This window comes from Tachyglossus aculeatus, chromosome 3 (assembly GCF_015852505.1).
Source record: "Tachyglossus aculeatus isolate mTacAcu1 chromosome 3, mTacAcu1.pri, whole genome shotgun sequence".
NCBI classification, from domain to species: Eukaryota; Metazoa; Chordata; class Mammalia; order Monotremata; family Tachyglossidae; genus Tachyglossus; species Tachyglossus aculeatus.
In genome coordinates, this window is record NC_052068.1 from 30265235 (window position 1) to 30288886 (window position 23652).

Here is a 23652-nt window from a genome sequence, read left to right on the forward strand (position 1 = left end):
TGCTTCGTACAGTATTCTCACACAGTGAATTCTCAATAAATATGACTGATTGATTCATAAAGCAGCAGCGGCCAAAACTAACCGATGGGGGTGACCACTCTCAGGAACACGATCTGCATTAGCCATAAGACTCAGTGGGTAGTGTAGCACTTTTTCAAAACTGGTGTAGAAAGCACCTCAGATCACCTGCCTTGTTCTTGGTTTCAGACCCCAGCAGTTCGATAGTTTAGTAGCAGTTCAGCCGTTTACTTGCAGTTCAAAGAAGCAGCATGGCCTAGTACATACAGCACAGACCTGGAAGTAAGAAGGACCTGGGCTCTCATCCCGACTCCATCACTTGTCTGCTGTGTGACCTTGGGCAAGTCACTTCACTTATCTGTGCCTGTTACCTCATATGTAAAATGGGGATTAGGACTGTGAGCCCCATGTGAGAAAGGGACTGGATCCAACCTGATTAATGTGCATCTATCCCAGCACTTAGTACTATGCCTGGCAAATAGTGAGCACTTAACAAATACCAGTTTTTTAGTGGCCCTTATCTCTGAAAAGCTAGTTCCACTTTATTTGCTGCTGCAGAGCTTCCTATCCTGTTACTACTGTCCCAAGGACCAGAGCAAAGCATTGGATGATGGGCTTGGGGTGTCTGTTTTCTGGTCTTTGGCCAAACGCAATGAGCTACCCTGAGCTGAGCACCGTGAATGTGGCCTAATGGAAAGAGTGTGGGTTCTAACTGCTGCTCTGCGGCTTGCCTGTCGCATGTTCTTGGGTAAGTCACTTAATGTCATAATAATAATAATAATAATGATGATAGCATTTATTAAGTGCTTACTATGTGCAAAGCACTGTTCTAAGCACTGGTGAGGTTACAAGATGATCAGGTTGTCCCACGGGGGGCTCACAGTCTTAATCCCCATTTTACGTAAAGATGAGGGAACTGAGGCACAGAGTCGTTAAGTGACTTGCCCAAAGTCACACAGCTGAACAGTGGCAGGGCTCGGATTTGAACCCCTGACCTCTGAATCCAAATCCAAATCCAAATCCAAACTTCTCTAAGATTCAGATTTCTCACCTTTCAAATGGGGATAAAATCAATCAATCAATCGTATTTATTGAGCGCTTACTATGTGCAGAGCACTGTACTAAGCGCTTGGGAAGTACAAATTGGCAACACATAGAGACAGTCCCTACCCAACAGTGGGCTCACAGTCTAAAAGGGGGAGACAGAGAACAGAACCAAACATACCAACAAAATAAAATAGGATAGAAATGTACAAGTAAAATAAATAAATAAATAAATAGAGTAATAAATATGTACAAAATACCCATTCTCCCTCCCTTTTAGACTATGAGCCCCCCGTGGGACAGGAACTATGTCTGATCTGATTACCTTGTACCTATCCCAGTGCTTAGAACAGTGCTGGGCACATCGCAAGCATGGCATAGTGAACAGAGCATAGATCTGGGATCAGAAGGTCATGGGTTCTAATTCCTGCTTTGCCACTTGTCTGCTGTGTAACAATGGACAAGTCACTTCACTTCTCTGGGCCTCAGTTACTTCATCTGTAAAATGGGGATTGAGACTATGAGCCCTACGTAGGACAGGGACCGTGTCCAACTTGATTTGCTTGTATCCACATCTGCTCTTAGTACAGTGCCTGGACCATAATAAGTGCTTAACAAATACCATGATAATTATGATTAATAAATATTATCATTATATTGTAATGGCCTATTAGCCACAACAGACCCATAATCCAGGTCACACTTGCACATATTGTTGTCCTTCCCATTGGAATATGATGCTCCTAAGGGTTTCACTAGCTATTTAAGCCTCTTGACTAGATTTACTGGAGTTTGGAGGACAGTGAAATTCTTCAAAAGGTATCAGAGCTAGCTTTCTCATTTCCCTCTTGGAGATTATGGTATTCCCTCTATGTGCCATATGCTGAAGAATAAGTAGTGTAGGAGCCCAAACAATAGCAATAATAGTAATTCATTTCTTAAACATTCACTATATGCCAAGTGCAGTACTAAGTACTGAGGTAGATGGAGGCACATAGTAAGCATGTAATACCACAATTATTACTATGATTACTACTACTAATAATTGTGTTAATAATAACAATAATAATACAAGATAATCAGGTCATATATAGACTCTGTCTCAAGTGGGACTCACAGATTGAGGAAAGGAAAACAGTTTTTTAATCCCCATTTTACAGATACTTCACTTCTTTATGCCTCAGTTACCCCACCTGTAAAATGGGGATTAAGACTGTGAGCCTCATGTGGGGCAGGGATTATTCCCAACTTGATTACCTTGAATCTTCCCAGTGCTCTGTATGTGCCTGACACATAGTAAACACTTAACAAATACAAAAAAAAATTATGAGCAAACTGAGGCACAGAGATATTAAGTGACTTGCCCAAGGTCACATAGCAGGAAAGTAGCAGAGCTGGGATTAGAAACCAGGTCGTGATTTCCAGCCCTGCCTCTCCTCTTTCCACTAGGCCGTACTATTTCTTCCCCTCCTTCCTAAACACTTGCAGGCACCGAGCCACTTTTCCATTTTTATAGCTTTCATAGTGGGGTATGGTATTCTTGGTATTATGGAAATCAGAGCCTACCTCCAGATCAAGGACTGAAGTAAATGTGGCTGTGACTAAAACCAAGCAGGCTAGGTAAAAGAATGACCAATGGGAAAATGGAGCGTCCCTTAAAAACTTTCCATTAATTAAAGTAAAACTTCAAGATGAAAACTGCTGCATCAGACTACATTCTCCTTGTAGAATTGCTTGGTTGTTGAGGATGCTAAAATTCAGCTTAGTTTCTTGAAAACATAATTCTTAACACTCGTCTGAAGGAAGCTCCACATGCCAAGCAGTTTTTAATCTAAACTCAATTTACAAGCAGAGTAAAGCCTTAAAAAGCTCCTTTGAAATACATGAAGAAATAAATGAAAATGAAAGTAGTGGCCTTATGGAGAGAGCATGGGCCTGGGACTCAGAAGGACCTGGGTTCTAATCTGAGCTCTGCCAACTGCTTGCTGTATCACTTTGGACAAGTCACTAAACTTCTCTGTGGCTCAGTTTCCTCAACTGTAAAATGGGGATACCTGTTCTCCCTCCTATTTAGACTGAGAGTCTCTTGCAGGACGGGAACTGTGTCTGACCTTATTAACTTGTGCCTATCCCAGCTCTTAGAAAAGGGTTTCTCTCTTCAGTGAAGAATTCTTCTACTCCCCCAGACTCACTGGGAAAGGACAATGTGTCAGCTTCTTTCTCGTGTCCCAATGACGCTTTCTCACCATCAATCAATCATATTTATTGAGCGCTTACTTTGTGCAGAGCACTGTACTAAGCGCTTGGGAAATACAAGTTGGCAACATATAGAGACAGTCCCTACCCAACAGTGGGCTCACAGTCTAGAAGACTCCTCCCCCTTCCTTTTATTTCCCCTCCTTTGTAGCCCAAATCATCCACCTCTACCTCCCACTCCAGATTCTTGTAGCTGTCATCTACCATCCCCCAGGTCCCACCTCCAACTTCTTTAACCATTTTGACCCCTTTCTCACCTTCCTTCTCTCTTTATCCATTCCCACTTTGATTCTTGGAGACTTCAATATCCACATAGCTGTACCCAATGAACCCTTTGTTGCCCATCTTCTATCATTCCTCAACTCCCCTGACCTCTTGTTCCACCCCACCTCCCCCACCCACCAATTTGGACACACACACTATCTCATCATCTCTAACCGCTGCACAATCTCTACCCTCACCAACTCTGAAATCCCTGTCTCTGATCACAACCTTCTCACTTGCCTCCTCTCCCACACTCCTCCTCTCCATTCATTCATTCAATCCTATTTATTGAACGCTTACAGTGTTCAGAGCATCGTACTAAGCGCTTGGGAAGTACAAGTTGGCAACATATAGAGACGGTCCCTACCCAACAGTGGGCTCACAGTCTAGAAGTCTGTACTATTCCCCCACAGAGATCTCCACTCTCTTGACTCCATCCATCTACCTCAGCGCATCACACCCAACTAGCCTTCATACCCATTCTACCCACTCTTGATGACCAATAGATCCTCTCAACACCACCCTCTCTACTCAACTCAACTCACTCGCTCCCCTATCCCTTTGTCAATCTCGCACCACTAGCCCACAGCCCTGGTTCACCTGCACTCTCTGCCTCCTTCTCTGTCATGCTCGAGCTGCTGAATGCTCCTGGCAGAAATATAAATATCACGCTGACCTTCAAGTTTGCACTTCAAGTTTGTCCTTTCTTACCTTAACTCTACCCTCTCCTCTGCCTGCCAACATCATTTCTCTTCCCTTATTGACACCCCTGCTCATCACCCTCATCAGTTTTTCAGGACATTTAAGTTCTTTCCTCAGGTTCCCTGTCCGCTCTAAAACCCCATCCCTCTACCTCAGAGATCTGGTCATCTATTTCATTAATAAAATTAACACAATCAAGTTTGAGCTCCCACAGTCACCCCTCCCCTTCCACTAACCCCCCTCCTCTCAGCCTCCTTTTCAACTTTCCCATCCTTCCCAGAAGTATCTTCAGAGATCTCCTGCCTTCTCTCTATTGCCACATCCTCCACCTGCGCATTGGACCCCATTCCCTCACACCTTATAAAAACACTTGCCCCTTCCCTCCTCTCCTCCTTAATTACCATCATCAACCACTCACTTTCCAATGGTTTCTTCCCTACTGCCTTCAAACATGCCCAGGTCTCCCCCTTCCTAAAAAAACTCTCCCTTAACCCCATAGCCCCCTCATAGTTATCACCCCATCTCTCTCTTATCCTTCCTTTCCAAAGTTCTTGAGCAAGTCGTCTACACTCACAGCTTTGAATTCCTCTCCTCCAACTCTCTCCTGAACTCCCTCCAATCTGGCTTCTGCCTCCTTCACTCCATTGAAACCACCCTCTGAAAGGTCACCAATGACCTTCTTCTTGCCAAATCCAACAATTCATATTTCATCCTAATCCTCCTCGAACTCTCAGCTCCCTTTAACACTGTGGACCATCCCCTTCTCCTCAACATGTTATCCAACCTTGGCTTCACTGACTCCGTCCTCTCCTGGTTCTCCTCTTATCTCTCTGGCCATTCATTCTCAGTCTCCTTGACGGGTACCTCCTCCCTCTTCCAGATAGAGCACGGGCTTGGGAGCCAGAGGATGCAAGTTCTAATCCCAATTCTGCCACTTGGCTACTGTGTGACTTTGGGCAAGCTACTTAACTTCTCTGTGCCTCAGTTACCTCATCTGTAAAATGGGGATTAAGACTGTAAGCCCCACCTGGGACAACCTGATTACCCTGTATCTACCCAAGTGCTTAGAACAGTATTTGGTACACAGTAAGTGCTTAACAAATACCATAATTATTATCCCCTAACTGTAGAGGTTCCTCAAGGTTCAGTTCTTGGTCCCCTTCTATTCTCCATCTACACTCTCTCCCTTGGAGAACTCATTCACTTACACAATTTCAACTATCATCTCTACGCGGTTGACATCCAAATTTATATCTCCTCCCCTGTTCTCACTCCCTCCCTCCAGGCTTGCATTTCCTCTTGCCTTCAGAACATCTTTACTTGGATGTCCTCCCACCACCTCAAATGCAACATAACCAAGACAGAGCTCAGAGCTCTTTATTTTCCCCTCCCAAACCCTGTCCTCTCCCAAACTTTCTGGTCACTGTACCGGCACAACCATCCTTCTCGTCTCATAAACCCATAACTTTGGTGTCATCATTGACTCCACTCTCTCATTCACCCCATATATCCAATCCATCATCAAAGCCTGCCAGTCTCACCTTCACAATATCACCAAGATCCACGCTTTCCTCTCCATCCAAACCATTACCACATTAGTAAAATCACTCATCCTGTCCTTACTGGATTACTGTGTACGCCTCCTTTCTGACTTCCAAACCTCCTGCCAACCTACCCATCCCAATTTATACTTCACTCTGCTGTCCAGATTATCTTTCTACAGAAATGTTCAGGGCATGTCACCCCACTCCTCAAAAATCTCCAGTGGCTGCCTATCAACCTCTGTATCAAATAAAAACTCCTCACTATTGGTTTCAAAGCTCTCCATCACCTTGCCCCATCTTAACTCACCTCCCTTCTCTCCTTCTACATCCCAGCCTGCACACTCTACTCCTCTGGTGCTAGCCTTCTCACTGCACCCTAATCTTGCTTGGCCCACCATCGACCCCTGGCCCACGTCCTATCCCTGGCCTGGAATACCCTCCCTCCTCAAATCCACCAAATGATTACTCATCCCCCTTCAAAGCCCTACTGAAGGCACACCTCCTCCAAGGGGCCTTCCATTCAATCAAATTTATTGAGCACTTACTGTGTGCAGAGCACTGTTCTAAGCACCTACCAGACTAAGCTCTATTTTCCTCAGCTCTCCCTCCCTTCCGTGCATTGCCTTGACTTGCTCCCTTTTCTCTTCCCCGCCCCCTCACCCCACAGCACTTGTATATATATATATTTTATATCTATAATTCTATTTACTTATATTGATGCCTGTTTAGTTGTTTTCACCTCTATTTCCCCCCGCTGTAGACTGTAATCCCGGTGTGGCCAGGGATTTTCTATCTTTATTGCTAAATTATATTTTCCAAGCATTTAGTACAGTGCTCTGCACACAGTAAGTGCTCAATAAATATGATTGAATGAATGAATGTTTGGCACATAGTAAGCACTTAACAAATACCATTAAAAAAATTCTTGGAATATTTGCCGTTTATTACTTCTCTCTTTCTGTAATCTACTAATCAAATATTTTAGTCTTGAAAATGCAAACTTCCAGGAAGGAACATGGTAGAAATCTCAACTACTGAGCAATCAGTGAAAGAACTTTGGAGAATTTAGAGTTTTGAGTCATCAGTATTGGCAATGGTGTGTTCTGTAGAGTGGAGGTTGACTGTTCAACTATCGACAAATGAATAAGACCTGCAGTGGCACCCTTCAAAACCATTTGCCTTGCAAAGTGAAGCTCTGGTAGTCACAGCCACCTGCTGAGGGCTGGCTATTGGCAGGAGATGGACAACAATTCGCAAGCGATGGGCCCATCACTGGCAGCAGGGTTTGCTTGATGTGATGGTCACTGGTGTGACTCCATATCACATAATGGGTCAGTCTTTGCCAGCAATTATGAAATAATGGGATGGTATCGATGTGATTGGCACAAAGAAGTCTTCCCTGGTTTCCTGATTCCCTATAATAAGGGGAATGAGGCTTGAAGAACAGGGAATTCTCTCAATATCCTTACAGCAGGGAGTTATTGTGTTAGATAGGACACCTGAACCCAGGTACAGAGTGGACTGGGATCCAAAGGCTTCATTACTAAGAGAACTTGCTCAATCACAAATGGAAACAGGAAGTACTTGCTACTGTTCCTCCCCTAAACCTGTTTCCCTAGGGTTTCCGTGACCTCATAACTGGATGAATATTGCACTTGGGAGGAAAGACTATGGTATTTTGTAAATCATCAAATCACAGGAAGAAGAGAAAAGGCTAAAACATCCCTTTCTTCCAATTACCTAATCCCCCAAAATGTGCACCCCCATGTCACACTTTTCAGAAATCTGAAAGACGCTTGAAATATAAGCTGATTCTCTGGAGGTGGAAGTTAAATTCTGGAACTTGCTCTTTGGTCTAAGATTACTATTGGGACGAATTAGTTTTAAAGTTCTTCACCAAACATACATCAGAGTCTCTCCAGCTCAGTTTCTACAGACTCAAAAATCACATTGAATATTCAGTAAGCAAAGGAAACTGGAGAAATTCTGACATTTAAGTCATTCTTCCAGATTCCTTCGTGAGTTATAGCTAGGGTTTGAAGTTTTATAGTTGTGTGTGAATTAGGTTTCTATCATACAAATCATTTTTTTAACCCGCTTCTCACACACACACACACACACACACACACACACACACACACACACACACTACTAAAATTTGTTTAGCTTGTCTTAAAATTTTCCAAACTGGACAAAATATATTGTGGCTGAATCAGATTGGATTTGTAATTCACAGCTGATTTTGTGCATTTATGTAATGATCATAACCCCCTCAGCTGTTTCCCACAAGGAGTGAAATTAAACAACCAACAAAGAAGGAACTTGGAAGAAGCTCTGTGCAGTTTGGCTCAGATTATCAAGGCATTGAAAAGACCTCATGTGTGGATAATAAAAGAAGTTGTTGAATTGAGGAGGCTATTTGACTTAGAAATTACTGATGTTGTTGTTGAGTTAAACATACTTCCTTCAGTGGAACTATTCCATGAAGATCCCATTAAACCTGACCGATCCTATGTCTTATTCCAAGATTCCAAAACAGGTAAAGAAGTGGTTATCATTTCTCTACTACCAACTAAAATCTCAGGGTTAAAAAATATCACATTAATTTTCAAGAAAATAAATAAGCTTATCAATACTATTGACGACAAGATTCAGTGAATTACTTTGATTATTCTAAGTGTCTCTGTGTTTATCTTCCCCTTTAGAGTGCTCTGCACGTAGAAAGTGCTCAATAAATGCCATTGATTGATTGATGTGGGCAGGAATACATTACTTGTTTACTTTGTACTTCCCAATAACCTAGTACACCTGATGGGTGCCTCAATAAATACTATTACTACAACTAATAGCATAATGGTGAGAGGAGTTCAAAGATCCACAGAAATGTTCAGAAGAAGTTAGCCTGCTACAAGATGCTTAATGACGTAAAGAAGAAGGCTGTTCAACCTAATCTGGGGAGATCTTAACCCAAAATTGATACCCCAGTGTGAGAGTCAGGAGAACAACCTTCAGTGTCTGCCACATCCTGAAAGATTTATAATCATAAAAAACACTTAATTAATGTAATGTTATACTTTGAATTGCTCCAATTTTGGCATGTTTATCATTACATTATCAAGCAAAGAAATTTCATATCAGTTTTCCAAAGATTACAGAGCTGATCCTAATCTACAGAACATTAAGTCTACAAGAAAACAAATCCCAAAAAATAACTATTTATGACAAAACCACATTTTCAAGGAACATAATTTGATTATGCCATGGGATAAACCTGTATCCTTAATTAAGTAGCACCTTGTTATGCATACTAAAAATAGCTGTGATGCTGTGCATTTGTTGGCCATTTGTATTCACTGCCTAGTAGAAAGAGTATGGTTCTGGGAATCAGAAGATTCAAATTTGAGTTCCAACTCTGCCGCGTGCCAACTGGGTGACCTTGAGCTAACCTCTTAGCCATTTTTTTAATGGTATTTGTTAAGTGCTTACTATGTATTAAACTTCATTCTAAGTGCTGGGTTAGGTATAAGTTAATTACATCAGACCCAGGCCCTGTCCCTCATGGGGTTCACAGTCTAACTGGGAGGGAGAACAAGTATTGAATTCCCATTTTACATTTGAGGAGGCTGAGGCATAGAGAAGATAAGTGATTCCCCCAAAATCCTGCTGACTCCCAGGAGCATGATCTTTCCACTAGGCCAAGATACTTCCCTTTCTGGGTTTCATTCACTCATTCATGCATTCATTCATTCTGTCATATTTATTGAGTGCTTACTGTGTGCAGAGCACTGTACTAAGTGCTTGGGAAGTAAAAATCGGAAACATATAGAGATGGTCCCTACCCAAGAATGGGCTCACAGTCTAAAAGGGGGAGACAAACAACAAAACAAGTAGATAGGTGTCAATACCATCAGGGTTTCAGTTTCCTCATCTGTAAAATGGGGATATTTCCAACTGTGAGCCCTATAGGGGACAGAAACTATGTCTGATCTCTTAGTATCTACTTCAGTGCCACAATTATCACTTTACTATTTACACACACTGGAAAGGATTAATATTAGTGAAAAGACAGAGTCTGTGCACATGTTTATGTGAACCATAAATAGAATATAAAACCAAAATTAACAAAAATCAATGTATCTGAATTAAAAAATAAAACTTCCTATTGCCTCTAAAATTGTTAAATTTTCCACTTTACTACTCCAAACCCTAGTTGGATCTGATTTGGGAGCAGGAGCCCAGTTATCACGGACACATGAGGCATCACAGAGAAAAAGGAGTCAAATTCAATTTGGCAAAATTGTAAGAATGACCTTGGCTTTGTCTATACATGGTGGCATTCAAATAAAATTAATTTGTAAATAGATAATCCTTTTATTTTGGTTTCATTGTCACTTTGGGATATGCATAGTAAGATATTCGAGGGAGACTGTTCCCAAGCAAATCTGTTTCTTTGTGCCTCATAAATAAAAGGTAGATTTTGGAGTCTTGGGGGTAAGGGAAAAATTAAATGGGAAATGGAAAGTCTTTGGAGAAATGCCACCATTTCTTATTATTACAGTCTTACTTACTTTGTTGTGATACTGCAGCATTTGAGTTATAATTCTTATCTTCGGGTGGTAATTCTTTATGGAAATTACTCTAAAAAAGAAAGAAACCAAGTTGAGGAAACAGATAAACAGATATTCTTCCCAGCAATTGCATGCACAGCTTTATTGGCCCACTTTATTACTTCACTATAAATATTCTGGTTTGCTTTTCACCAGCTCCTAGAAGTACAGGCACAGGAAAGGGATGATTGTTATTGCTCAAGTTAAAAAACAGATGATTCATAACAAAGGAAAATGAAAATCAGGTGACTGATCAGATTGCCCTTTAGAAAGCCCAGAAAATGACAAGTCTTTTTGGTTAAATGCACCCCACCTCTACATATTTGTCAAGAAGCATATGTCAATGGACATTTATTTTCATTTTCCATGACCCTTCTCCACAGGAGACTGATGAAGATTTCTTGAAACAGTCTCTCTGGGAACTCTTGTTAACTATACTTATCACACCTCTTTTTGTATGCATATGCTCTAGATCTGGACAGATTCTAATAAATTATAATTCTAAACTCTAAGACATGCAGGAGGTCTCAGTTTTTGAGGAATCTGGGATCCATTACAAAGGCTAAGGTTTGGTCTTGAGAACTGAATGGAAAGAAACCAAATGCAACAAACCTGGAAAAACTTGGAAGTTTTGGGAAGCAGTGTGACCTAGTGGGAAAAGCAAGGGCCTGAAAGGTCCTGGGTTCTACTTCCAGCTCTGCCTCATGTCTCCTGTGAAACCTTGGGCAAGTCACTTAACTTCTCTGTGCCTCAGTTCTCTCATCTGCAAATTGGGGGTTCAATACCTGTTCTCCTTCCTACTTAGACTGTGAGCTCCATGTAGGACCTAGCTGTCTGTATCTACCCCAGAGCTTAGTACAATGCTTGGCACAGAGTAAGTGCTTAAAGAACACCACAGTTGTTATTATTATTGTTGTCATTATTATTAATAATAAAACATTTTAGGGGTAAGTGGATTCAATTCTTAAAAACACAAAGAAAAAAGATGTTTTGTTGAAACCAGTTATTTCTTCCTCATTTGGCAGAAGATGACTTGGAGTCGAGATTTGAAAGTATGAAAGGAAGGGGGTCTCCCAGACCTCAATATCATAAAGGGGTAGATCTCTACCCACGGGGCTTTTTACTTTTCTACGATCAAAGCTGAGTTACTTTACTATCAATCAATCAATCATATTTATTGAGCACTTACGGTGTGCAGAGCACTGTACTAAGCGCTTGGGAAGTACAAGTTGGCAATATATAGAGACGGTCCATACCCAACAGTGGGCTCACAGTCTAGAAGTGTGAAGAACCAGGATGCAGTGGCCTCAATCAGAATGAGGCAGCTGCTCAGACCTTCAGAGAGAGTGTGCACTTGAGAGAATGCAATACAACAGAGTTGGTAGATACGTTCCCTGCCTGTAACAAGCTTAGAGTCTAGAGGACTGTCAGCTCACCTCATAAGCCAATAAGAAACATTTAAAGGTCCCAGTGGCAAAGGCCATGCTGCAATGCTTTTTGCCTCAGAGATGGACCTATGACACCCTTGTTCTAAATCATTTCCAGAAAGAGACAATGTGGAGAGCCAGCTTGTATAAGCATGAACCATTTTGTTAAGGATATCATTCTCTTAAACAAAACCTGTATAGATTCATACTAATTTACAAGGAGCAAACACCCTGGAAGTGTGCTTGGGCATTCTGCCGGATTTTATTAAATTAGCCACATTTAATCGATTTTTGAAAGCAGGGGCGAGAAGGGAGGAGGCCCACGTGTCTGTAGCTAGCTTTCACTGAGAAAACGCAGCACGTGCATTTTGGAAGTGAATTACTTTAAGTCCTTTCTCTGCATCACCTCACATTGGTCTTTCTCAGTTGAAGAATTTCATTTCATTTTTTATAAGGGTTGTATCTGTTCTGCCTATAACTCAGGAAATGTAGGACCATGTCAACCCACAGAAATTGGTTCATAGCATTGGCTAATCCTCCGTGGTAGCTAATTTCAAAAGTATCTTTGACATTTTAATTTCAAAAAGGGCAGGCTGGTCCCATTAAACTACAGTCATAGGAAGAAAATACAAATAAGAGAAATCGAGTCTATTTTAACCCTGTATTTTCCATTTTCTTTTGGCTCTCCTGGCTTTTGAGATTATAGTTAAGCTATATGTTTTCCTTACCTTTAACCACATTTTTCCTAGGTTAGCTCTTGTTGTGGCTTATCATGACAATCACCCAGGCACAGAGATGCCTCAATAAGCTTCAGACTCGTGACTTCTACAGAATGGTCTAGTGGAAAGAGCATGGGGCATGGGAGTCTAAATTTGGCTCTCTCTGCTGTGTGACCTGGTATCCCAGCCCCACGTGGAACAGGGACTGTGTCTGAACTGATTACCTTGTATTTACCTCAGTGCTTAGTACAGTGTCTTTCACATAAGCGCTTAACAAGTACTATTAAAAAATACACATCTCCCTGACCCACTGCAGAGACTGATCTAAAGATGATGAAGAGTAACATCTTTGTGGGTTTAATTTCATCACTTAGTATTACTGGTGTGATGGAAAGTGCATGGCACCTTTGAGATAGAAATGGGGATTAAGACTGTGAGCCCCACGTGGGACAACCTGACCACTTTATATCCCCCCCCAGCACTTAGAACAGTGCTTGGCACATAGTAAATGCTTAACAAATACCATCATTATCATGATTATAGGAGATCTACTTTCAAGTCTCTGCTCTACCATTAGGTTGCTGTATGGCTTTGGGCAAGTCGTCTCCAAGGTTAGGGCCTAGTGGATAGAGCACTGGTCTTGGGAGTTAGAAAGTCATGGGTTCTAATCCTGACTCTGCTACTTGTCTGTTCTGTGCCTTTGGGCAAATCACTTCACTTCTATGTGCCCCGGTTACTTCATCTGTAAAATGGGGATTGAGACTGTGTGCCCCGCGTGGGACAGGGACTGTGTCCAAGTTGATCGGCTTACTTCTCTGGGCCTCAGTTACCTCATCTGTAAAATGGGGATTAAAACTGTGAGCCCCACGTGGGACATCCTGATCACCTTGTATCCCCCCCAGCGCTTAGAACAGTGTTTCACATAGTAAGCGCTTAACAAATGCCATCATTATTTATATAATAATAATAATAATATATAATAATACTAATGGCATTTGTTAAGCACTTACTATGTATGAAACACTGTTCTATCCACCCCAGCGCTTAGTACAGTGCTTAATACCAATATCATTACTTAACCTCATAGGCCCTCCGTTTCCTCATTTATAAAATAAGGATGAGCTAGATTGTGAAACCCATGTGTTACATGAACTGTTCCCACTCATAATATTTACATTTACAACAGTGCTTAGCACAGAGTAGGCTCCTAGTAATGTCATGAATGCTATAACAGCAATAATAATGATAATAACAATGACTGAACATTGCAAGAGGAAACATACAATAGGTTCTACTACTTTAAGTGATGCTACAGTTGTAATATGCTGTGATTGGACCTCAACATCACCAGCTTTAGAAGACAACTAGTTAGTTGTTTACACCTCAAACAGAGGGCAGTCGTTCTGGTTGATTGAGTCAGGGTAGGAGAATGGGGGATTCTTGTCACAGGCCAAATGGCCAAGTGCAAAAACAGCACGTTCTACATCCCTTAATTTCTTGGTGGGCCACAGACCTCTGAGAGCTCACGCATCAACTTCTACAACATGACCACAGTATGCATTTTTGTTGGAAGAAAGTTAGTGGAAAAAAAGGGTGGGCCAGATGTTGCCAACCAGACACATGCCAGATGCTGTTTGGAAAGGCATGCTCAGTCTCAAGGCGGTAGAGAAATCAGTCCCCTTTCTCCACACTCTTCCACCGTTGCATAAATGCAATTTGACTTAGACCACCTACCGAGTCAAAGGTAGGGCAGATGGAAGCAACTTTATGAGGGTAAAAAAAAATTCCAAAGACCGAATAAATTCTGAGGGGGGTGAGGACATAGGTATCTTGTCAAGGCTTCAGAAAATGGAGTTTCTCAATGCAATCAAATGGACTCTCCAAATTAGGATATATTGTTTTCCAGGGTTTAGTGGAATTGGAATATATTCATTCAGTCCTTCTCCCTTTAACCTTCATCTTCTTCTTTTTCCTGTTTCCCATAACAGCCCATCATTTATACTGGGGAATGTCTTGAGACACTCTATAAATTCTTGGGCCGGAAACTCTTATTGTGCTTCCTAAAAGAGCTATAAGAAAGTGATTATCAGCCCAGACATCTGGTATGCTGGGGCATGTCTTAGAGTCCTTGGGAAGAACAGAAACCCTAATCCTTTTCCTCTCAGAAAGGAAAATAATTAAACCTTTTAATGGTCCAGTCATTGCCCTTAGATGATTAAAGCACAGCTGTGCCGGTCCTTACATGGAGTAGCCGTATGTCTCATTAGACACCTAGACCTTTGCAATCCTGATCCCTGGGAAAATAATGTTTTCTTTAAGGTAGTAATGGCAAGAGCGTGATGTAATCTTGTCCCCTCTCATCTTTGGTGAGTCAATATTACTTGGCCCCTATTTCAACAGCTACACCTTTTATGGCATTTTTAAAATGGTATTTTTTAGGTGCTTACTACATGCCCGGCACTGTTCTAAGCACAGGGGTAGATACAAGCTTATCAGGTTGGACACAGTCCCTGTCCCACATGGGCTCGTGGTATTAATCCCCATTTTACAGATGAGGTAACTGAGGCACAGAGAAGTTAAGTGACTCGGCCAAGGTCAGAAAGGAGACAAGTGGAGGAGCCGGGATCTATCCACTAGGCCACCCTGCTTCTTATGACCTGGTTTAAGTTGTACAGATGGAAACTGCACTTGGTTTTGGATAAAATACTCTATTGGGATGGGTTGCTTCCTGGAGAAACCGAAAGAACAAGGAGCTGGCGGGTACACTCAAGGAAACTGAAAACCCAGAACACATTTCCCAGACTCCCTGAGGTTACCTCATAATATTGGAGGCATCTTCAGCGTCTGGGTCAGCGCAGTACTTATTGGCAAGGATTAGGCATGCATCTGCTGACTCTATCTAAGACACCAAAGGAGAAAAAAAAGCACACAAGCATAAATAGCCTTATTTGTAGTTTCACTCTGCTGACAATTTGAGGGAACCTGGTGCTTCTCAGAGGAAAGGGTGGAGATTACAGTTTCCTATGAGACCGTAGGCTACAATTATTATTATGCCATAAACATTTCATTTCTTGCTCTTGGAGAGCACAACATGTACCTAGGTAATTGTTTGTTTCTATTCGCAAATTGATTTGCATTCAGGGAGCTCTAAGTTCTTTATTAAACAATTAAGTTCTGCAACTCCCTCTCCTCAGTTCACCTAGCCTTTCCCCCTCTTTTTGCCATCCCCTTTCCCTTTCACTCCCTCCCCTGCCCAAAAAGATATGGATGTGTCAGTATTCTCTTATAACTATTGGAGAATTAAGCTTGTATGAGAGAAGGCAATAAGCAATCAGAAATCAACCCCTCAGCCTCTACATTAAGCTTGTTGATTTCAAATCAGTTAAGAGCAAAAGAGTAGGCAGATTTAACCCTGTCTCTCAAAATCTGAATATCCCACTAACATGCTGTTTCATAATCAAATGGCCTAATTCACAGATGGAAAACTATCCCTTTATTATTAATATTTGTTTCTATGGGGGACACAACCTTACTGTATCAAGACTCTATTCCTGATGACCATGGCCATCCAAGAAATGCTTTGTGGGTGGTCTGGGAGTAAGAGAGTGGGTTTGGGAGAAGGAAATAAGAGAATAAATAGGAATTTGGGGCTATAGAAATGTGATTTTTAAAAGCCCGTTGCACTACTGAAAACTAAAAAAAGGAACATGAAATTTCCCAAGGGCTGGAGATGAGTTCTTAGACACTGAGTAAAAGCTCTTCTTTTGGACACTATATTGTCTTATTATTTGCTACAGATTCTTATGGCTTAAGGATTGATTGCTCACATCCCATTAAAATGGCATAAAATAGGGCAATGAGGCCTTATTATATATTTTCTTTCCTAAACTACAGGGTTTGTTATACAAAGCTCTAGTCCTTTCATTGTACCTTTCTTCCTGGGACTGGTTATCAGAAAAAAAAAATGTAAGAAATTCCATTTCCTCAAGTCTCCAGAAAAATAAAGGCATCATTGCTTCCTAGAAAATTTCCCTTCAATTATTTCTTCAACATCCTCAATCTCCTCAGAGAAAAGTAAAGAATGCCACAGCCTCATTAGATTACATTTAACCAAGAATCACTTTGGCCAAATAGGATGAACCATATTGCAATCAGTGATCTACAGGAGAATGCAAAGTATTCTTCCATAGTGGCTGTGGGTGATAGGGAGACATAGCTTTCATTGATTGTGACCAACAGAACCCTGCTGGTTCCTGCATCTCAACCCTGGAAAAGTTATTTCTCTTTATGAAATAATTGCTTTAGTTGGCCGCTCCCCCAACTTCAACCTACAGTGCTTTTCCACAAAGGAATGTGACCTACCAACAGCTGAAACGACTAAACATGAGCTCCTAGCAGGTACTCAATAAATACTGTTGATGATGAGGGTAACGATGGTGATGGAAATGATCTGAGGACTGCTACTCCTTACCTTGACTCTAGCCAAGTCATGTGGATTGAGGACTGAACCCTGATAAAATTCCACCTGAGTAAAGTGTCGTTTAAACAGAGCTTCGAGCTCCAGGTTTGGAGAGATACTGTATAAAAAGAAAGAAGAAATGTCCATTAGCATAACGGTGGCTCGACCATCTTTTCTAGCTGACGTCCCCCTCCTGTTTCCACAGAATTCCTTCTAAGGTAAGATCCCAAATAGCACCAATAGGGGACAAAACACTACTGTTTCCCTCATGGCCATGGCCTATTCACTCATTCAGTAGTATTTAATGAGTACTTGCTGTGTGCAAATCACTGTACCGAGCGCTTAGGAGAGTACAATATAACAATAAACAGACACATTCACTGCCCATGATGAGCTTACAGTCTAGAGGGAGCTTATACTTCCATCTCAGTGGCCGAAACCCATCCATCTAATTTCAGTTATTTGTTCTGTTGGGGGATTTTGTCCACTTTAGTCCACCCCCTCCAAATCTCCTCTTAGTTGGAGAAATTTGCAGGGGCTATTCATCTTTAGGGAACTGGAAACTCTCTCAAGAAGTACGATCTGGGATAAGGGAGACAGAGGCACGTCAGGTATTTGCAAGCACCTCCAAAGTGACTAGGTACAATAACGTTTACTAGTAGATCTAGACCTGTCCTTAACAAACTCTTTTTTAAAAGCGGTGATGAGTTAGTTCTTAGACCTCTTAAAGGACCACAATGAAGAATTAAAACAACCACTACTTAATAAACTGCTAGTGATTCCTATACAGTGAAGAGACCCAATATTTACCAATGCATAATGCATTATTTCCCTTGGGTAAAGCAAACACTAACCTGATTTACCTAAGGGGCCCTGGCTCAGCACCACCTGCTGTGCTTTGAAAGCTTCAACAATGGACACTGAAAATACTAGTAATCATCTAATCTAAAATCATCAATAGTGTCAACACCGGTTAAATCAGTCAGCAGAAGACAAGAAGGACAGCATTGCAAGTCCAGCCATCACTCTACCTCTACTTATTCATATTAGGAAAATTGAATGTGTACTATGTCTTAATAGAAAATCTCTCCTAGCAAGGAGGGTTCTACTCCATTCATGGGGGCTCACAGTCTTAATCCCCATTTTACAGATGAGGTAACTGAGGCACAGAGAAGTTAAGTGACTTGCCCAAAGTCACACAGCTGACAATTGGTGGAGCCAGGATTTGAACCCATGACCTCTGACTCCAAAGTCCGTGCTCTTTCCACTTAGCGACCCTGCTTCTCTACTACAAGACTACTGGCTGAACACCCTGGGATCACTGTGTGGCTGATTTCTAAAACACTTGGATTAATACCAGTGTTATTCAGGCTAGGGCAGATCTACTTGTCCGTATGTCAGTCAATCATATTTATTGAGTGTGGGCAGAGCATCATAATAATGCAACAATAAACAGACACATTCCCTGCCCACAGTGAGCTTACAGTCTGGAGGGGGAGACAGTCTCTCTACACCTGGGTGGGTGCCATTTCTTCAATGGAAGAGCCACTTACTTGTGAAGAAAAACTATCTCCACATTGACGTCATCGCGGTCTTTGTGTAGGAAGTCCTTCAGGAAGTTGGACACACTCTCCAGAGTGATGTGGCCACAGACAACGATGTGCCTGTGATGAAAATGGTGAAGTTAACAACAACCAGGACTCAGAAACAACCCAGCACCAGTAGGAGATAAAGTAAAGTGGCAGCTGCATGGGAAGCAATCATCTCCCCTAACCACCATTCCTCCACCTTATTTTCACCTGCTGAGAGCAAAAAGATAAAGAGGCAGCACTAGTGATTAGAAACTTAAGGACAGAAAATTCATATTGGGTTTCAACTGATGCCATAAGAAATTTATGAACTTCTACATATGTTTCTTAGCACTTGTGTGTACCGCTTGGTTCGTTTAGTTTGACATTGCAGGACGTATTTGTCTTTCTCCTTAAAGTGTATGCTCCCTTTGGACAAGAAATGTTTCACGTAGCTGTTCTGTATTTCTCAAGTGCCTAGTACAATAAGCTGTACCAAGTAGGTGCTCAATAAATGCTAACCCTCCAATTAAAACAAAACCATTTGGCCAGATAATTGTATGTATTTAACAACAATGGACATTATGCCTGCTCTTACATACTATATAGTTATGTCCTTAGAAAATGCATCTCTCTCCTTTTCTGCTCACAGAGCCTCCTCCTGGGAGATTGACTGTATGATTCTTGGTTTATGACATAGAGTGGATCAGGTAATGAGATAACCAATCTTGCTGAAATGATTATCTTTGTGTAGGTGAAAGCAGGCTGTGTTATCAGTGAGGTAAGTATGCAGCCTGACATGTTATAGGTTTTGCTGGCCAAAGCAGTATGAAGGAAATTTTGCATTTTTCAGCCATAACTCCCCCCAAAATAGGAATATTTAACACTTTTCAAAAAGTGGACATTCCTCAGCATGAGATGAAAATGTAATACCTACAAGAATCAGAGACTGGCCAAAGAAGATGGGAAAATTACTGGCCCTGTTAGGCTCAGAGAGATTTCCAGGAAACCAAAGGAAATGCCCTGAGAGGAGGCAGAAAGCCAGTAGAGTACATTAAAACATCTCTCTCCTGGTGGCTTTTCTTCCTAGTACGGGGGCACGGTTTGTAACCAAGGCAGAAGTGGATGCAGGGACTCTGCCTTTTTGATGTGAAGTTGGTAAAGATGATATTCATTCACTTGTTTCAAAATTCTTTGATTAGCAAACTCTCCACAGGTTCTGTGTTTTCTCATCCACTGGCCTTTATTACACCCCTCTAAATGAGGGAGGCAGTGCTGATCCTGCCCTAGAGTTTCCTTGACATTTTCTGTTGCTGCTTGGGCAAATGGGAAAGAGGAGAGAAAAAGACCCAAAAAGACATCTAAATGGACCAGATTTATTAATAGCTGAGAGCTGACCAGTAACGTCATTTCTTTCCCAATGTCACTGCAACCAAAAAGCCAAGTCCAAAAGAGGCACAATTTTGGCGGCTTTGCTAGCTGGCATTTGAGATGCAAGCAGGTGGCAAATTTGAAGCAAGGTAATTTCCCGGGTAAAATTCAGAGTGACCGGATCTCCTCCACTTCTTAACTGTTGTGTGCACATTATAATAAGGCAGGGACCTCATTGGCTGGAAGCAACACACATTAGGCAGCAGCAATGATGGTTGATGCAGTGTTCCATTAGAGGCTATTACAGGAGCCTGCCCTATCTCTGCAATTTGGTGCTTGACTAAGTATGTGAGAATAATACAATAAACTCGTTGGTGAATGGATAATGATGCAGAACGAGTGAAAATCAATAATATGCATGATGCAGTTAATAATATCACCATTATGTTCTGTTATTGTTACGGTGAAACAGTTAGTGATCAGGCAAGCTGAGGCCATAAAGGAAGGATGCTAATGTACCACATCTGAGGGGGATGCTGTAACATGATCTCTTTATTCTAAATACAGTAGAAAGAACCCAGGACCATTTTCCAGTATCATGGGCACTTTTCAAATGTGAGATGATCAAAATACAAATGCATATGCATTCATATGTAAACAAAAGAAAGTTTTAAATATGAGGAATGAAACACAAATGACAAATGACTATAACGGGTTTTAAATTTTCCAATAGAAGAGTGGCATCAGGAGCCCGTGTCTCCAACTTCCAACTCCAAAAATGACAAGAATCCTCCATTCAAATCTACCAGACCACTGTTACTCTAGTTCAAGCACTTATATCCCATCTCAGTAATAATAATAATAATGGCATTTGTTAAGCACTTACTATGTGTGAAACACTGTTCTAAGCACTGGGGGGGATACAAGGTGATCAGATTGTCCCACGTGGGGCTCACAGTTTTAATCCCCATTTTGCAGATGAGGTAACTGAGGCTCAGAGAAGTGAAGAGACTTGCCCAAGGTTACACAGCAGACGTGGTGGAGTCAGAATTAGAACCCATGACCTCTGACTCCCAAGTCCGTGCTCTCGCTGCTGAGTCATGCTGCTTCTCATCAGAAGTTAAGTGACTTGCCCGAAGTCACACAGCTGACAAATTGGCGAAGCCAAGATTTGAACCTATGACCTCTGACTCCAAAGCCCATGCTCTGTCCACTGAGCCATGCTGCTTCTCATACTGCAGAAGTAACTTCACTGACCTACCTCCCTACCTCAAATCCACCATACCTTGCCAATTAGGCACTTAGACATTCACAACTACCCAGAGCACTTCTGTACATATTGACTTTGAAAACTTATTTAAGCATGTATTCTTCTATAAATACATTTACTCTTTCTCTTATCTGTCTTTGTCTGTTTCCCCCACTAGACTGTAAGCACCTTAAGGGCAGGGACTGTATCTTCTAATTTTATGGTTCTCTCCAAAGCACTTAGAACAATGCTCTGCATGGTTTCAGGAAGGATTAGAGAATTCTGAGCTATGACCCATTCATCAGAAGTTCTCCAGCTGACCCAATAAACATCCACTTTATCTCACTGCCTTATCTATGGTGTAGGTGGTTTCAAGTAGGCAGTTACCAGCCTAGCATCAAGGAGGTAGAGCTGGGGTAGAGGGATGGTGGGATAGAATCCGTTACTGTAGGGGTTTCTCAGGGGTCAGTTATTGGTCCCCTTCCGTTCTCTATCTACACTCACTCCCTTGGTGAACTCATTCGCTCCCACAGCTTCAACTATCATCTCTACGCTGATGACACCCAAATCTACATCTCTGCCCCTGCTCTCTCTCCCTCCCTTCAGGCTCGTGTCTCCTCTTGCCTTCAAGACATCACCATCTGGATGTCTGCTCGCCATCTAAAACTCAGTATGTCCAAGACTGAACTCCTTATCTTCCCTCCCAAACCCTGCCCTCTCCCTGACTTTCCCATCGCTGTTGATGGCACTACCATCCTTCCCGTCTCACAAGCCCGCAACCTTGGTGTCATCTTCGACTCTGCTCTCTCGTTCACCCCTCACATCCAATCCATCACCAAAAAATGCCGCTCTCACCTCCGCAACATCGCCAAGATCCGCCCTTTCCTCTCCATCCAAACTGCTACCCTGCTGGTTCAATCTCTCATCCTATCCCGACTGGATTACTGCATCAGCCTCCTCTCTGATCCCCCATCCTCCTGTCTCTCCGCACTTCAATCTATACTTCACGCTGCTGCCCAGATCATCTTTGTGCAGAAATGCTCTGGGCATGTTACTTCCCTCCTCAAAAATCTCCAGTGGCTACCAATCAACCTACACATCAGGAAAAAACTCCTCACTCTCAGCTTCAAGGCTCTCCATCACCTCACCCCCTCTTACCTCACCTCCCTTCTTTCCTTCTATAGCCCAGCCCACACCCTCCACTCCTCTGCCACTAATCTTCTCACTGTGCCTCGTTCTTGCCTGTCCCGCCGCCGACCCTCGTCCTCCCCTTGGCCTGGATTGCCCTCCCTCCGCACATCCACCAAGCTAGCTCTCTTCCTCCCTTCAAAGCCCTACCGAGAGCTCACCTCCTCCAGGAGGCCTTCCCAGACTGAGCCCCCTCCTTCTTCTCCCCTTCCCATCCCCCCACCCTACCTCCTTACCCTCCCCACAACATCTGTATATATATATTTGTACAGATTTATTACTCTATTTTACTTGTACATATTTACTATTCTATTTATTTTATTTTGTTAATATGTTTTGTTTTGTTGTCTGTCTCCCTCTTCTAGACTGTGAGCCCGCTGTTGCATAGGGACCGTCTCTATATGTTGCCAACTTGTACTTCCCAAGCTCTTAGTACAGTGCTCTGCACACAGTAAGCGCTCAATAAATATGATTGAATGAATGAATGCATGCATGAATGAATGAATGAATGGTGGGGTAGTCTGTGATCCCTACTCCCTCCGTCTCCCCTAGGGTCTTGGTACTACCCCTTACCCTCAATGCTCTTTGTCCCCTGGAGGAGCAGAGGTCAAGGTATGACACTTTTGGAGCCCCCTCTCCAGTGCATACCACATTCTGCGGCCTGGATCATTTTTCAAAAAAAAAAAAATGTTCTGTGCACATAACTCCACTCTTTAAGAAAAGCCAGTGGTTGCTTACCCATAACTGCATCAAGTAGAAAAGTCCTCACCATTGGATTTAAAACACTCAATCAGTTCTCTTCCCCCTAATTAATCATACTCCTCTCCCACTATAATCCAGCCCGCTTGCTGCACAATTCTAATATCAATAAATCAGCATGCTTTGTTCTTATCTCACTAGCCATAGTGTTCTCATCTGCCCTCTGCCATCATATCCAGCAGATTCATATCCGGCAGACCACCACTTTCTCTATATTCAAAGTCCTACTAAAATCACATCCTTGAAAGGAAAGCTTCCTTGAATAATCTCTCATCTTCCCATCCTATTTTCCCTCCTTCTGCATCAACTATGCACTTGGGTCTATAGTAGTAATAATAGCAATTATTAAGCACTTACTGTACTAAGTTTTGGGAAAGAGCACACAGGTAGGAATTAGGCATGCGCCCTGTCCCTTGAGGGGCTCACAATCTATGAATAAAGGTGGGGAGCAGGGAAGAATGATTAGAGACAGAAACA

General features: G+C 42.2%; 1 protein-coding gene across 15 annotated transcripts in view; it reads right to left on the minus strand.

Annotated features, from left to right (window-relative positions):
- The window catches only part of KCNMA1 (potassium calcium-activated channel subfamily M alpha 1), a 950458-nt gene that overhangs the window by 241875 nt on the left and 684931 nt on the right, over window positions 1-23652 (minus strand). For all 15 annotated transcript variants that reach the window (XM_038743623.1, XM_038743619.1, XM_038743612.1 and 12 more), the window contains exons 10-13: window positions 18594-18704; window positions 17053-17158; window positions 15398-15480; window positions 10397-10466 (exon numbers count right to left, since the gene is read on the minus strand). In XM_038743623.1, the coding sequence (XP_038599551.1) occupies window positions 10397-10466; window positions 15398-15480; window positions 17053-17158; window positions 18594-18704 (370 nt within the window). The remainder of the gene's footprint in view (window positions 1-10396; window positions 10467-15397; window positions 15481-17052; window positions 17159-18593; window positions 18705-23652) is intronic.